Source organism: Delphinapterus leucas, chromosome 10 (genome assembly GCF_059928025.1).
Source record: "Delphinapterus leucas isolate spDelLeu-1000000601 "Yukka" chromosome 10, BTC_Dleu_Yukka2, whole genome shotgun sequence".
NCBI lineage: Eukaryota > Metazoa > Chordata > Mammalia > Artiodactyla > Monodontidae > Delphinapterus > Delphinapterus leucas.
Window position 1 is genome coordinate 51,342,701 of NC_143138.1, and position 14,374 is coordinate 51,357,074.

Below are 14,374 nucleotides of genomic sequence, written 5' to 3' on the forward strand. Positions count from 1 at the left end.
CTGAGAAACTCCGCAGAACGTGTAGAGCAAGCACCCGGAAATAGCACATCTGTAAATGAGCTTCCTCCTTTAATTCTAAGGGGCCCTCTTCTCTCTCCCACACATACAGACGTGGGCCTGGCTGCTGGCCCTGCATGCTCCCCCAATGCCCAGACACACAAACGTTTTCTCTCCCTCCCTCTCCTTCCCCCTCTCACCTCTTTCTTGGCTTGCCACACTTGCCTCTCCAGCTCCTCAGGTATCATCTTACCTCTAAGAGACACAGGTTTGAGACATTGTTATGTTCAGCTGTGAACAGACCTTGGTACTGCTTTTTAAATAGTATCAGTTTCCCCCTCCACCCACCTGGCTTCTGGATCCTGTCCCCATTACCTTCCATCTGTTTCCACAAAGCAAACATTCTCAGTACCAATCCCAAGAAAGGAGGCCGCCTTCTTCATAGAGTAATGACACTACATTCAAAAAGGCAAGGGGGAGAGAGAGACGCAAATACATAGCATGAAAAAAAGCACTGTTTATTTATCTAAGTGGGTGTACATTATACGGCTAAGCCCAATCTTTGGAATAGTATTGCCATAAAAAAAAAGAAAGTCATTTAACTGAGCTCTTTAGTATAGTGGTTGAAAACACTGATTTTGGTTGGGGTCAGAGAAACCAGGATTTAATCCAAGTTTTCCCAGTTACAGCTATAGACCCTTGAGCAAAGAACACATACTCTCCAAGCCTCCATTTGCTAATCTATAAAGCGGACATGTGGATGCCTCCTCCACCTGCTTGTCATGGAGTTAAATGGGTTAATGTATGTAATGAGCTAGCACAGAGCCTGGCATACGGAAAAAACTTGGTCACTGGAGGCTGTTGTTTTAAGTAACATTGAGAAAAGTTTCTCTTGATGCTACTAATAAAACTCAGTATTAATGGAAACAGAATCTAGTCCACTGCTGACTCAAAAGCCCTCTACAGAGTGAGCAAGACTGTCTCAAAAATTGTAGTCACAGACCACAGGAGGATCTGTTTTCAAGAGCAAACAATGGGTTATAAATGCTGATCAGACACTTGACCAATCTTGTTTAATAGTGAATATAAGACTGAAATTAGACACATGGGAATATGGCTAAATCATAACAACAAAAGTAATAATAATTTATAGACACACTACTGATGCAACCCTGGCATGAATGAGGCTAAGAGCTGGCTTTGGAATTAGGTCTTGTCTATTTCTTATCGGCAAATAGTAGTATAGACTTTGGAGTGTTGGGTCTTTTTGCCCTACGCAAATCCTATCAAATACTTAGCATTCAAACATTGGAGATGTCGCTCTTTATACATTACTGTGGACAGGTGGTCAATTAATTCCTTTTCATGCCAGAAAAAATGAAGGTGCTAAAGGACATTATTGTACCAAAAAACCTTAGTAATTTAATTTGTAGGTATGAATACATTAAAAGAGTAGTCAAGCCTTCACACTTAACTTGATATAGTTCCCTCAAATGTGGTAATTTTTTTCCTCTTTTGTCAAGAGAGTTTTATGGGGAGCTCTTTTTGAATTCTGCAAAAATAAATGCAGAAGTAACACCATCAGGAAAAATGAAACCATCCTAAATAATTAATTTCCAAATATCAAACAGGACACATTCAAAATGCCTATAGGATGCATTCATTTCGAGTTGTTACAAGAACGTGTGCATAGTGAAGAGTAATAATGTACATGAAAATATAGTTAATTCCCTACTTGCTACATCAGCCCGCCATAGCTAAGGTGACACAGCTAAGGTGAATTATTTCCCACCAGAGATTGGGGCTCTGGCACCAAACAGCTATTGATTTCATAATGATAAATAGTAGCCTACCCCCACTGACATCTGCCAACAAGGAAAATCACATTGCTTTGCCCTGAGAAACAGCAAAATACCCCCAACCAATGGATCTGCTGAATAAAAAACCTGTCATCAGAATAAGAATAGCTTCGGTGGAGCTATTTTTGGGTATCTCAGGGCAAAGTAGAGTCTAATGTCAATCTCAAATGGATAGAGACAGCTTTTCACAAGTCTGAAAAACTGAAGTCTAAACATCTGAAAGCATCAGAGGAGGAAAAGAGCCCTGGAAGGGGAAAAAAGAGAGAGAGCAATGCTTCAGACATACTGAGTAGTTTCAAGAGAAGGAAAAACCTAGAAGGCCGGAGTTCAGAAGTAACAGCTGCATTTAGAAACAAGAGGTGCCTACTCCCTTCACTGGCAGAAGAGAAGTTAGTCCTTCTAAGGCCCAATCTCCCCCTGAGTTTCACTCGTCCACAGAAGACACACAAATCTCAGTGGGTATTCATTTCTATAAAAGTAAGACGGCCAGTGTCCACAGGAAAGACAGAATTGCACTGAAGTTTTCCTTCCTGGTTCCAGCAAGGGTTTCATCTGTGACCTTGGGTTTCTCAGTGAACCGCTGCTTTCCCCTCCTGTGGATTGTGTTCTGGACACTTGAAGTCCTATGATGCTGACTAGTTTGAAGTTCAAATTAGCTTCAGGTGGTGGGGAGAGCGGGGTTATGAATGTTATGCCTTAGGAAATAAAGAAAAGGAATGTACAGGGACTTTTCCAAGAGCACGCAGTGGTTCAATTCCTAAAGAGGCAGAGTCGGAATCCAGATGGACTACCTTACACCCTGCACAACATCCTGAAAAGCACCTGCTGGCCCGTGAATGCCTGCAATGCCATACAAACTCAGGGCAGCCTCACCTAGAGAGCAGGGCCGTGATGGAGGGAGTCAGGCACCTCAGGTGCAAAATTTAAGGAGGCGTGACCTTGAAACATGGACTCTACACGTTTCACTTGCCTCATCCCAGCCTCGATCCTGTTAGTAAGGAACTATGACAACTGATCACTGGCCTGGGAGTGAAAAGTGTTTCTTTTCTCCCTCACTTTTTAGTGGCAGACAATAATCACTACTTCATGCTAATTCCCAAAATGATTTGAGTGACAACCCTAAGATTTCTATAAATGTAAGGAATTCATATCTAACTGCTAATCAGGCCACAAATCTGTTCCTTTTATTACTTTTCTCCAAAAGTCCCCTTCTCTTTGGTTCCCGCTTGGCCTGGAGAGGCTACCTTAGATATGCCGACAGTCTAGGGGTCTCTGCTGTGATCTTCCTGGTCTCCACCAACAGCTGAATTACCGTGGACACCTGAAGTGTATGCAAAAACCCCTTTAGTGGCGAGTGCACATATTCTGCATTTGATGGTGCAAGGCAGAGATGGAGTAACTTACCCTGGTTCATCTGGGGCTGCAATAAAAACTGGAAAAGTAAGGCCACCTGATAAAACAATCTGGGAAAATAACCAGGGGGCCATGGGCCAACACCTGAAAAAAAACAAGGGGGCTATAACAAAAAGATTAGCATAGGGTTTAGGATCTTTTAGGAAACACAGCTTTCTTTAATTCTTTTTTTTTAACTAAGTAATGAATTGATTTGTTGTAAATAGTGGTACAGAGGTCCCTACAATATGAATTAAAGTAATGCCAATGCTATGACTTGCGTCTCTTTGGCAGAGCAGGGAAAAGAAGGAGCTACAAAGAAGAGTATGGTGGATGGGGTAAAACTTATATATTCAAGGCTACAGTGTGTTCAACGTCATGGAATTTTTCTATGGAGTTCACTTTGTTGTGGACTGAATGTTTGAGTCCCCTCAAAATTCATGTGTGTTTAATCCCTGCCCCCCAACGTGATGGTCTCCAGGGCGAGACGCTGATGGGATGAGTGCCCTTGTAAGAAGAGGAAGGCAGGCCTCACTTTGACCACGAGCCTGGACGGAGGCAAGGCCATGTGAGCACAGAGGTTCACTCGCCAGGAAGCAGCTTCTCTCCAGACACCAGCACCTTGATCATGGACATCCCAGCCTCCAGAACTGTGAGAAATAGACGTCTGTTGTTTAGGCCACCCACTCTATATTTTGCTAGAGCAGTCTGAGCAAACTAAGACACACATCTAGCTTGGTTTTCTGGCTCCATCCTCTGCTGGTCTGTTAGCCAAGGCATATATTTTACCTCTTTTCGCACCTATATCTCCACCGGAGATTTTAAAAAAGAGTTAGTTCTGAGTTCACAACTTTTCAATTTCTTTTCATTCCCAACTTGCCAGCTACACCTGTTACTGATCTTTCCCAGGCATAATCTTTATTTTAGGCTTCCATAGAAATTCTTCCCTCTTTCTGGAGCAATTATCCCAAAAAAGAACTCTGGTACATTTTAAACCAAATGAAGAACAAAAAAGGCAAAAGTAAAAGCACTGCACTGATAGCAGGGCCCCTATTTAATCAGCTTTCCAAGGCATGGAAATAGCAATTCTAATGCAGAGGGACTCTGCATTTCTGATACACTAGGGTTCCTCCAACTGAAATACCAAGGATTGGAACCTGAGGGTTGGAACCAAAGTTTCCCAGGGCAGGGAAATTCTACTCCATAATCATTCCAAATAACCAAGCATTTTCCACAGATGTCCACATTCCCAAACATTCTTCTCTTGCTACAGAATGAACATCTCATGAGGAAGGGCCTGGGGAGCTGAAGTCAGAATCTCAGACTAGATGACTCCTCCCAGCTACCCCCAACTCAATGCCCACTTTGCCCTTAGCGCTGAACTAACCAGAACTCAGGCAGGGCAGGGGGAACACGCGGGGGTGGTCAGGTTCCTGCACCATTTATACTTTTGCCATAATAAAGTAACCTGTTCTTGAAAGAAAGTAACAGATACAGGAAAGTCCAGCTGGAATTAACGGAGAATTTTCAGAGTTTGCCCACCTCACGTGTTTGACAGGAGACCTAGGATTATTGCAGAAGGTACAGGAGGGGACATGGGGAAGAAACAGTGGTGGGATGGACCCCCAGAGGCCCCCACTGGAATCACAAAAATAAAAACAAAAAAAGCATCCCTTCTAAGTAAGACTGCATATGAGCTGTGCTCTGCATTATTATTGCTGGGTCATTCTCCTCCTCCTATTACTACTAATAGCTAACGTTTTTGTCTATCTAGCATGTGCCAGATGCTACTTTACATGCTCTAACTCATTCAATCTTTGCAAAAGCCCACTAATCAATCAGTGCCTACTAAGCTCATGTCGCCACTGGGCTGCTTTAATGGCCCCAGACTGTTCACTGCTCCCTGCATCCAGTCCCTTTTCCTGGTGGCTTTGCAGAGTCCCCTTAAGAGGTGAAGTCTATTTTCCCACTTCTTGGATCTAGGTTCCTATATACAACTTATTTTACCAAGAAAATGAGAGAGAAATGACAATGTGCCAGTTCTGAGCCCAGGACTCAGGAGGCCCAGTGTGTGTCCATGCTGTTTTTTACCTGCACCACTGTCATGACAACACACCTGGACTAGCCTGCTGGCAGATGAGAGACACGTGGAGCATCACTGGGGTCGTCCCAGCCCAGCCACTCCCAGATCAGCCACTCGCCAGCCAAGTCCAGCCAAGAACAGCAGCACTGCCCAGCTATCTCCAAACTCGAAGGCAATAATATCTGGCTATAGTTCTATGCCACTGGGTTTTGGAGTAATTTGTTAGATATTAGAGCTAACTGATACACTCATTTTTATAAGTTAGGAAACTGAGGCACAGAGGAATTAGTCAACTTACCCAAGGTCACTCAGATAGTAAGTAGTGGAGACAGGAATTGAATCCAGGCAGCCTAGTTGAAAGCCAATGCACTCATCCACAATTGGACCTCCTACTTCAGTGGGGAGCACAGTGAGATAGGGGATCGTGGCAACATCCAACTGTGCGTGTGTGTGTGCGCGCGTGCGTGCACATGATGTTCATTGTTACTGAATATCTCCCTTTCCTCTTGAAGAGCCCTTGTGTTAGCCATTCAAAGCAATCAATTTCACAAGGAAATGGGAGTAGAAGACATACCTGATATCAGTAGCAATCATCTAAGTTCTCAAAAATAAGACACTCAGAGATTCAAAGAAAGAGGTGGAACTTTCAAATTAAGTGTTCTCTTTTCTCTAAGAAAATGTTACAGGCTATACATTTTAAATAAAGGTGATGTACAAAATTGGGTGGCCAGGGCTTACAATATCAAACCGATCAGAATTTCTTTTGGAATGAATACAATGTTGTACGTAGGCACGTGACTCACACATGGATGGGATAAGAGCACATCGGGAGCACCCAAACAAAAAAGCCCTCTTCATGATGTATTCATTCTCAGAAAATCTATATCTCATATCAAAAATAATTTGTTTTTTACCTCTGCCGATGTGAAAAGGATTAATCTTGGCAAGCCAGACAGCCCCTTTTCTTTAATATCAGGACAGTACTTGTATCTGGCTAAATTCATGGCATACATATTGGACACTGAACCACCTGCAAAAACAAAAACAGAAATATGTATAGCGTGACATCCTTGTTCCCCAAGTGCCGGCTACGGTAGGAGGCATGGATGGCTGCGGGTGCACCAGCCTAATGACAAATTACTGTCAAAATCAAGGGAGCACCCCACCCCCCAATCCCATTACTCTTACACACTTCCTCATCTCCAGTTCCAGAAGTTTTGGTCTATTCTCTCATTCCAGAGCTCTTCTAAACTAAGAGTTTCCATCTCTGGACTTAGGGCGAGTACCCAAGTCTCCATAGTTAATAATATTCTTTCTGTCTGTCTCTAATCAATAAAATGACAATACATGCTCCTCCCTGGTTCCAAAGAAGGACTGGAGGAGAAATAAAATATGATTCAGGAAACTTCTAAAGTAAAATTAATTGATAAACTTGAAAAACGTATGATAGCCCTTCCTAACTTCCAGCAACAGATAAATTCATTTGTGTTGGATATAAATCCAAAATTGTAGACATCTCATTTGTTAGCATGTATGTCACTTCTGTAGCATTTATGCAAAACATCGTCACTCTGGAGAAAGGCACAAGCTCGATTATCCCCAAGTGGCATGATTAATATCCAAGTTTTTGTAATGTGGAAGTCTGTGGGGAGTTGTTCCTCAAATAAGGCATGAATAAAATTGTAGATGCTTTAATGGAGGCAATAACTAATTGTACTTACCTGGGTTAAATATTCCATCCCCTTCTTTCCAGCCAATAAATTCAATCATTTTCTTCAGAACCGCTTCTTCCACTAACAGAAACACTGGGGACACCTCATACGTATAACTAGATAGATATAAAAAACACTTTACTTCTATGACTAGAGTCAAACCATCCCTTTGGAGTCCCAAGAAATGCACACAGAGTTTTATTAAACCAAGTGGCTGCTGAAGTGTGGGTAGAGTCTTTGGAAATGAATCCATCGGAAACAGAGAATACACAGTCTATGACAGCGCTGGTCATGGTTAGATAAATGTCAGTAGCTGGCGGCTTTAAGGATACTAGCTACTTTGCAGTCTTAATTTAGAGCAAACCTTCAATTTCATTGGGAGGATCAAAGCAGTGCACCTGGATTCTTTGTATTAGCCATGAACAGCGTCCGTTTAGCTCTCTGGTTGCTGCTTTGGATGCTGGTTAAAGAAAAACCATTGTCATGGTAGCCAGGTTTATTAGGTTACTACCATGAAGTACCCTAGCAGTCAGCTCTAGAACTTGGGATTCCTCCACCACACTCCTGGGTTTGTGCAAATGGCAAGAGCACTGTGGACATCTCTTATGATGTGATGATTTTACTACACGGTGCTACCTGGATCCCTGTCATGAAGGTTTGAGGCTCTGGGCTGGAATGCTGTCATTAGAGAGCATTGCTAAGTTAGCCCCTTTAGGAATGTCCTGTGGTGGTTCACACCTGATGACTGGTCCAGCTGGAGGTACAACTGGGCCTGGCCTTGGGGGCCCAGTTTCAGACCACACTGAAGGGCAAGGGTAGCTCCAGGGAGTCTGTGGGGTCAGCCGAGGTGGTCTTAGAGCCTACACAGTGGCTTGACTCCTATCTCTGCCCACTCCTGCTTCCTTCCCCTCCCTTCCCCTCCCTCAAACCCTGTTGACCCCAAGGGTTTCCCTTAATAAACATCCTACTCACTAAGCTCCATCTAGGGCAGCTGCCCAGGAATCCAGCCTGAAACAGTTACCATGTAATTTTATAACGTTTCTTTCTTTCTCCAGATAACTGGAGGGTGACTAATATGTATACTCTCCTTCTTGAACAATTAGGTGATTACCTTAAATTGAATCTGAATAAATATGTACTCTAAATATGTAAGCTAAGCAGACACATTTAAATTCATAGTCACGGAATTTAATGCAATTATGTTAACATCAGAAGGAAAAAAACTTTAGTAAAGAGGCAAAAAAAAAAAAAAAGGAAAAGAGAACACCTACTTTGTTATCACCTCCCTACCTGCCAAGCACTCTAAAGCTACATCATTTTTCAAACAATTTAGCTTCTATTTTCAACCATGCTAGGAAACCGCTTTACACATATCAAAAGTGTGAAAAAAAAGTATATATATGTATGTGTACCTACAAATAAAAGTGAAATAATCATTCACTTTTTAGTAAGAAGAAAATACTATAAAACTTGTCTTTGAAAACTAGCTCAACCGTAAACCTAGAAATTGGCCTGGAGGTGGAGGAGAGGACAGTACAGAATGCGCGCGTGGCTTCGTGAGATTTTGAGCGGACTCCTCAGCTTAGCAGCAATTCAATACTTCAAAAGCCTCTAAATATTTCAGTAAAAGAACCCAGATGAGGAGTTAGAAAGATCCCAGGACTTAAAAGGAGAGGTTCATGGGCTTCCCTGGTGGCGCAGTAGTTGAGAGTCCGCCTGCCGATGTAGGGGACACGGGTTCGGCCCCAGTCCGGGAAGATCCCACATGCCGCGGAGCGGCTGGGCCCGTGAGCCATGGCCGCTGAGCCTGCGCGTCCGGAACCTGTGCTCCGCAACGGGAGAGGCCACACCAGTGAGAGGCCCGCGTACCGCAAAAAAAAAAAAAAGAGAGGTTCACAGAATTGTGTAATTTCACTATCTTTTCTAACACTTAACTCTTCTACCCATTGTAACCTGGTATCTGGTATTGTCTTGAATTATTCCACGAAAAATTCTGTAACTGAAGTCACCAATGACATCCATGTTGTTAATCCAAGGGACATTTTTAGTCTTTGTCTTAGTTAAACACTCTGCTCAACAATATATGACTCTGGACACACTCTCCTCCGTGGCTCCCAGGTCTTCCCAGTGGATCTTCTCCTTCTCTCTCCACTGTAGGCTTAGTCTCCTCCTCCCAACCATGAACTATCAGATGCCCTCAAGGCCCAGGCCCGAGTCGTCTTCCCTCCTCACTCTATGCTGTCCTGCAGAAAGTGCTTCTCCATCTCCTGGTTTGTTTTTATTTAAAATATCTCCATCCTGCTCATTAAAATCACTTGTTGGGCTATGAAAATATATCAGTGCCTGGGACACATAGACAGAAATTCAGATTTAATTGGTCTGGGCTGGGACCCAGGTCTTAATATTAACCAAGTTCCTAGGTTGATTCTAAACAGCAGAAGGAGTTGAGAATCCCTGACTTTAGGAATCTCATCCATGCCCGCTACTGAAATTACCATCATTTGCCAGTAACACCTAAATTTATAACTTCCATATAAATATCAGAACTTCAGGCCCATATATATCTCAACTCACCAAGAGTATACTCTTAAATATTTCAAAGTTACTGCAAATGCAAATGTTCACAATTGAAAACTGAATTACTGCTCTTGCCTTTTCAACCATATACTTGAAAATTGGTCCCTCTTCCGGTGCTTCTTATCTCAGTGAGTGACATGACCAACAACCCAGCTATTAAAGCCAGAAACCCAGGCATCATCTTATAAACCTCCCTCTTGTTCCCATTTCCAAGATCCAGTATATTATCCAGTTCTTTCTGTTTTATCTTCCAAAGACATTTTTTCCCCTCTATTCCTACCACTTCTGTCTAAATCCAAGCAACTATCATCTCTTACCTGATCAAGGTAATGCCATCCTAATGGGTCTCCTCCAATCCATTCTCCATATTTCCAGTGATCTTTTTACTAAGCAAATGTCTCCTAGTGATGTGGAAACCTTCAATGGCTTTTCATTGTACTTAGAATAACTCATAAATGTGGCCCACTGGGCCCTGCATGTCTGGCTCCAATCTTGTCCTCCATGACACCCCCCATAACTTTCTCAGCTACACCCACCCTGACTTTTCGGTTCATAGCACATGCCATGCTGTCTCTTGGCATAGAGTCTTTGAACATGCTGTTCCCTCTGGAACCCATCCCTCCTCTTTTCACCTAGTTAACTTTCATTCATTCTTCAGCACTTAGCCGTCACTTCCTCAGAGAAGACTTCCCTCAGTGCCCAATAAGGAAAACTTGTCCCATTTATATTTATAGCATCATGCACCTCTCCTTCATCTGAAAATAATACATTAATTTGTGTAGATCATTTTGATTAATTTGCATGCATCTCTTATATCACTACATTATTTGCTTCATGGAGGCAAAGCAGAGGTTTGTTTTTACACAAAGTATCTCTCCAGCACCTTAGCACAGACATGGCTTTTCATGCAGGAATGAGTTCCTAATCAATTTTCTCATCTGTTAAGCGGAGATAATTCCTGCCTTACGCATCTCACAGTACCACTATCAGATCAAACTGTTCTTTGAATACTGCAAAGTGTCATAAGACTATTCCATTATTTATGATGACACTGCACAAATGAAACCATTAAATAGAATTTCATGAAATAAAATTTCACCTACTTAACAAAATCTCTAATCCATATTCCTTGTAAAATTCCATTTAAAGGTACTCACACACTTGGGTTTAATGCTTCTGTCATAAATCTGGCCACCAAGGAGTAATAATCAAGTCCAGCATATAACTGGTTGAAAAATCTTGGATGGTCTGTAAATTGAAACAGAATATTAATCTACACAGCAGTAAAAAAGAAAGAAAACTATCGACAGAATAACATAAGTGAATTCTTCAGACAACGTAAACAGCTGGATACAAGGAGTATACAATGCATGATTCCACTTACATGACGTTCAATATGGGGCAAAGCTGATCTGTGGAGACAGAGATTAGAATCCTGGGTACCTTTGGCAAGGAGATATTGATTAGGAAGGGGCTTGAGGGAGCCTCTGGAGTCCCAGGAATGGTGTATATCTTGCTCTGGGTGATGGTCACTTACATGCAGATATGTACAAATTCACTGAGCTGAGCACCTGAGATTTTCCACTTTCCTGAATGTAAATTATACCTCAATTTAAAAAAAGCATTTAAAACATTGTCATGTACAAGGGAAACAAATGTTGAAGACCCATTTCATAGCCCTGTCTACTGAACAATATGTTTCTAAGCAGAACTTGAGCACTCTTTTGAGAGCTTTGCTTTACCTGTTTCTTTTTAAATACAACCCAGACCCAAACCAGAACCTTGAGAAATGGATTATTTGAGCAGTTTGTCCACATATCAAAGCCTGCTGCTACCTTTACCTTCTAAAAATATCGATGTTAATTTCCCTAATTTAAACACATTTCACTCACCAACAGGGTTCACTTCAGGCTCCTGGCAGTGAGTGGCCTTTTAATTTTTCAGATTGGACCATTTTTTCTAGTGCAACTGGCATCGTGTTGATGGAGTACGATGTGACTCATCATGCAGCTTACATAAACTTTCTGATTCAATGCACTTCAAAGGCAGTTGCCTTTAAGGCTCGAAAAACTTCAGTTCCAACTTTCTATTTTTTTCCCTCCTATAAAAGGTCTCATAAAGGTTCTTGGCTTTACACAGTGTGAATATTCACACCAAACCCCCGGCTAACGGCTGGCTTGACATTCTCAATCATAGGAAGCCCAGTGTGACAAAGAATAAAGAGGCAGGAGGCCTATTTCTAAATTTGGGTATTTGGGAATCATTTTAGTTAGTGACCTCTCATTGCAACTCACCACATTTGGTTTTGGGGTTTTTTTCTCTTGAAACCAGTTCAATGAAAAACAAAAGTCTCAGAAGAAAATGTCTTTCCGTATAAAACGTGGCAAACTTCCTCTAATCTGGCAAAGGAAACCAGACATCGCTACAAGTAATTTTAATAAGATTTTTTTTTAGTTCCGCGTTAATTTATGATTGATTTCCATGGTAACTTTATGGAAAGTATCCAGTAAACTGAAAAATCTACTGCATTAAATGTCATTCTACACTTCCGACATGCACTGTAATAATGAGATATGTATCTCTGCTTTTGAAATGCTAACTGGTTTTTTGATACATACACCAGACTTTCCCAAGGGAATATAAACCAATTATTTTTAGCCAGGATTTTATTATGTTCTTTCCACTAAATTTAGTTCAGTGTCAGAACTCACAAGGCATAACGTCTGTATGGTCTTAAGCACTAGATTACCTTTATATCACACTGATAAATGCATATTTTGGAAAGTTATTCTTCTACTCCTGACACTTATTCACTGGGTATACAGGATATTAACAGTCAATTGGAATAGGACTTAAGCACAAGACAAATATCATGTTACTGCATTTACAAAAGATCACAGTGGTTAAGCGTTATAGTGAAACTATCAGAGCAAAAACTCCCCATGCATTCATTTTCTTATACCTTCCGAAAGGTTTTTATCTTTTGATCCTGCTAGATTTGATCAAATAATTTGGTACTTGCCAACTGCCAAGAGTACTTTACAAATAAATCTATCCCTGTTTATAGTAAAGACACCCTCTTGAACATTTTGGGGGGCCATATTCTGGGTGATCAAGATTTAAAATCCCTTAACAATTTCTAAAATCAAAATACTGTTTATCAGTTTGGACCAACAAAAGAAATGATAAGTAGCAGTCATGATACTGCTACTTATCAGGAGGACGAGGATTGCTGAAGAGGAGATAATATTTACATATGACCACTAACCATCAGTTTTTCTATCAACCTATCTTTGGCCTTGACAAACCTATTTTACGGATTAGATGGACCATTGTCAAAACATCAGAACCACTATTTTTGATCCAGCTTTCTCATCCCATAAACAGTGCCCTAGTCGCCTTTACTATGAGGTAAATACAGGCTTAAGAAAATGGAAGAACGTGTTAGAGGCACGGATCAAGGGAGTCAGTGAAGTTCTTACTGGTCTTGACGCTGTAGCGTATGACGTCCTGGCAGAGTTCCAACAGCCGGTGGTGTGGCTCTCCTGTGTCCCTCAGCTCCAGGTCGAGGAGCTGTTTCAGCTGTTCAGGGGGCCGCCACTCACAGACCTAGAGATTCGGCAATGGCACGGTTAACTGGGCACCCGCTAGAGCCAGGTGTGGAGAGGATGTCAGAAGCGTGGCCCCTACCCTTGTGAAGCTTCCAGACAAGTGGGAGAGAGAGCGATTTAACCTGCAACCATAGTTCCCTGTGACCAGAGCTATGATGGTGAAGCAGATGTTGTTGGAACAAAGGAGGGACCCCACCTTACATTTGGGAAGATGTCCTGGAGGAACTGACATCTAAGTTGTGACATAAAATAAGAGTGGGGTGAACCAAGCAAAGATTAAGGGATGGGGTCATGCAAGGGGCCCTCTAGGTGGGAGGAACAGCACAGGCAAAGCTGAGATGTAAGGGCACCCACAGCCCTTCTGAAGAGTGAAGTCCGTTGGTGTGGCTTGAACACAGAGCCTGGGGGAGGGAGGGAGAAGTGAAGCTTGGCTCCCGGCATAACTCCTAACTTGTCTCTCTGCTTGTCCCCTGGCCCCATACAATCTACTCCCAACCAGGCAGCCAGAATCCAGAATGCTCCTCTTGTATATGAGCCACGGTCACCCCTCTGCTCAAACACCTCTGATGGCTCCTCATTCTTTCAAAGTAAAAGCCTACGTCCTTATAATGACCTAAAACGATCCTGTACAACCTCCTTTCCTGGTGGCACTGCTTTCCTCCCAGCTGACTCTGCCCCCACAACCTGGCCTCCTTTCTGTTTCTTAAAAGACCAGGCACATTCCCACCTTTGGGTCTTTGCCCTCAGCCTGGAATGACCCCCCCTCCAAATACCCTCATCACTAACTTCCTCACTTCATCCAAAACCCTTCTCGAATGTCACTTTCTCAATGACAGCAATCCTGAGTCCTTATTTAAAATTCCAGGCTGCACATTACCCCATCTCTAGCAATTCCCCCCAACTGTTTCTTCTTTTCCTTCTTCCATAGCACCTGTCACCTTCCAGTGTGCTGCGTAATTCATTTATGATATCCTACACAATCTCCATGAGAGCAGACATATCAGTCACTTTGCTCACCGATCCCAAGTAACTAACATGGCCTGCCATAACAAGAGGTTATCAACAAAGATGTGTTGAATGAATGAATGAATGAATGAATGAAGAGATAAACAAGGCTCAGATTGTGACAGGCTATGTGTGGCA

General features: G+C 42.3%; 1 protein-coding gene across 1 annotated transcript in view; it reads right to left on the minus strand.

Moving 5' to 3' along the window:
* GADL1 (GAD like acidic amino acid decarboxylase 1) overlaps window positions 1-14,374 on the minus strand; it is a 390,875-nt gene that overhangs the window by 131,205 nt on the left and 245,296 nt on the right. Inside the window, exons 5-10 of the mRNA XM_022553949.2 lie at window positions 13,103-13,229; window positions 10,778-10,868; window positions 7,053-7,159; window positions 6,246-6,361; window positions 373-452; window positions 198-252 (exon numbers count right to left, since the gene is read on the minus strand). Of these exons, the coding sequence (XP_022409657.1) occupies window positions 198-252; window positions 373-452; window positions 6,246-6,361; window positions 7,053-7,159; window positions 10,778-10,868; window positions 13,103-13,229 (576 nt within the window). The remainder of the gene's footprint in view (window positions 1-197; window positions 253-372; window positions 453-6,245; window positions 6,362-7,052; window positions 7,160-10,777; window positions 10,869-13,102; window positions 13,230-14,374) is intronic.